The following is a 914-nucleotide window of genomic DNA, read 5'->3' on the forward strand; positions in this document are numbered from 1 at the left end:
CAACCACACTCCATAATCTTTATTTTAAATACTCTTTTATCACTCCTATTTCCTTCTATCCTTTAACAAATACCAAATATTTCTTTTTATACTTATTTAATTACTTTTTATTGTTTCAACAGAGTTAATGAGATGAAGTGATTAAAAACAAAAAAGGAAAAAAAGAAAAAAAAGGGATTGTATTTCAAGTTAGGTAAAAAAAGAATAAGGAAAGAATAAAGAAATAATAAAAAGAGTTATAATTAGTTAGAAAGAAATAGAAAAGAAAACAAAAGAGAAAACTATGAATAACAGAAATGGATGTTATTGATTTGAAACAAACAGAAATTTTTTCAGTAGAACTGACAGAATTACATCAGTTAGTATTAAATGCAGCACAAAGAGGAGTTGCCATTCAAAATAATCCAAAAGAGTCAGATGTTTTTTCACTTCATGAAGATGAGAATTATGCAAGTGCATTAAGACGTATAATTGTATTTATTCGATCTAAGTCTGCAAATATGTTAGGAGAAGTAGTAAAAATAACATCAAGTAATCAAGAAGAATTAACATATGAAACAATTGTAGCAAATATTTTCATTGCAGATGTGATGATAACATTTTATTTATATTGTGGATGGATGGATCAATTAACAGAGAAATTAGCAGATAAAATGGTAGGAAGATTAAAAATTATTGGAGATAATATTAAAGCAATAAAAAATGAAACTGTATTTGATGTTGCATATAAAACAATGATTAATCAATGGAGTTCATTAGTTAAACTTCTTTCATTAGAAAAACAATTTAGAAATATATGGAGTTATTTCTTTGGATATTGGAAAGATCCAAATACAGAAAATTTTAGTACTCGAGTTCGTTTATTAAGATTTATACAATTTTCAAAAAATGAAACATCAGATGTTAAAATAGTT

The 914-nt window shown here is 24.9% G+C and overlaps 1 protein-coding gene across 1 annotated transcript, besides 1 other annotated feature; it reads left to right on the top strand.

Annotated features, from left to right (window-relative positions):
* Positions 1–143: 143 nt before the first annotated feature.
* Positions 144–281: a microsatellite.
* A 15-nt stretch (positions 282–296) lies between these two features.
* Positions 297–914, top strand: EDI_157270 (uncharacterized protein; the record flags this gene model as incomplete). Its single annotated transcript, XM_001739879.1, has 1 exon — positions 297–914. A coding segment is annotated over one exon (618 nt), but the record flags the coding sequence as incomplete, so codon positions are not given.

The sequence above is a fragment of the Entamoeba dispar genome, genomic scaffold (assembly GCF_000209125.1).
Source record: "Entamoeba dispar SAW760 scf_1105229462519 genomic scaffold, whole genome shotgun sequence".
NCBI classification, from domain to species: Eukaryota; Evosea; order Mastigamoebida; family Endamoebidae; genus Entamoeba; species Entamoeba dispar.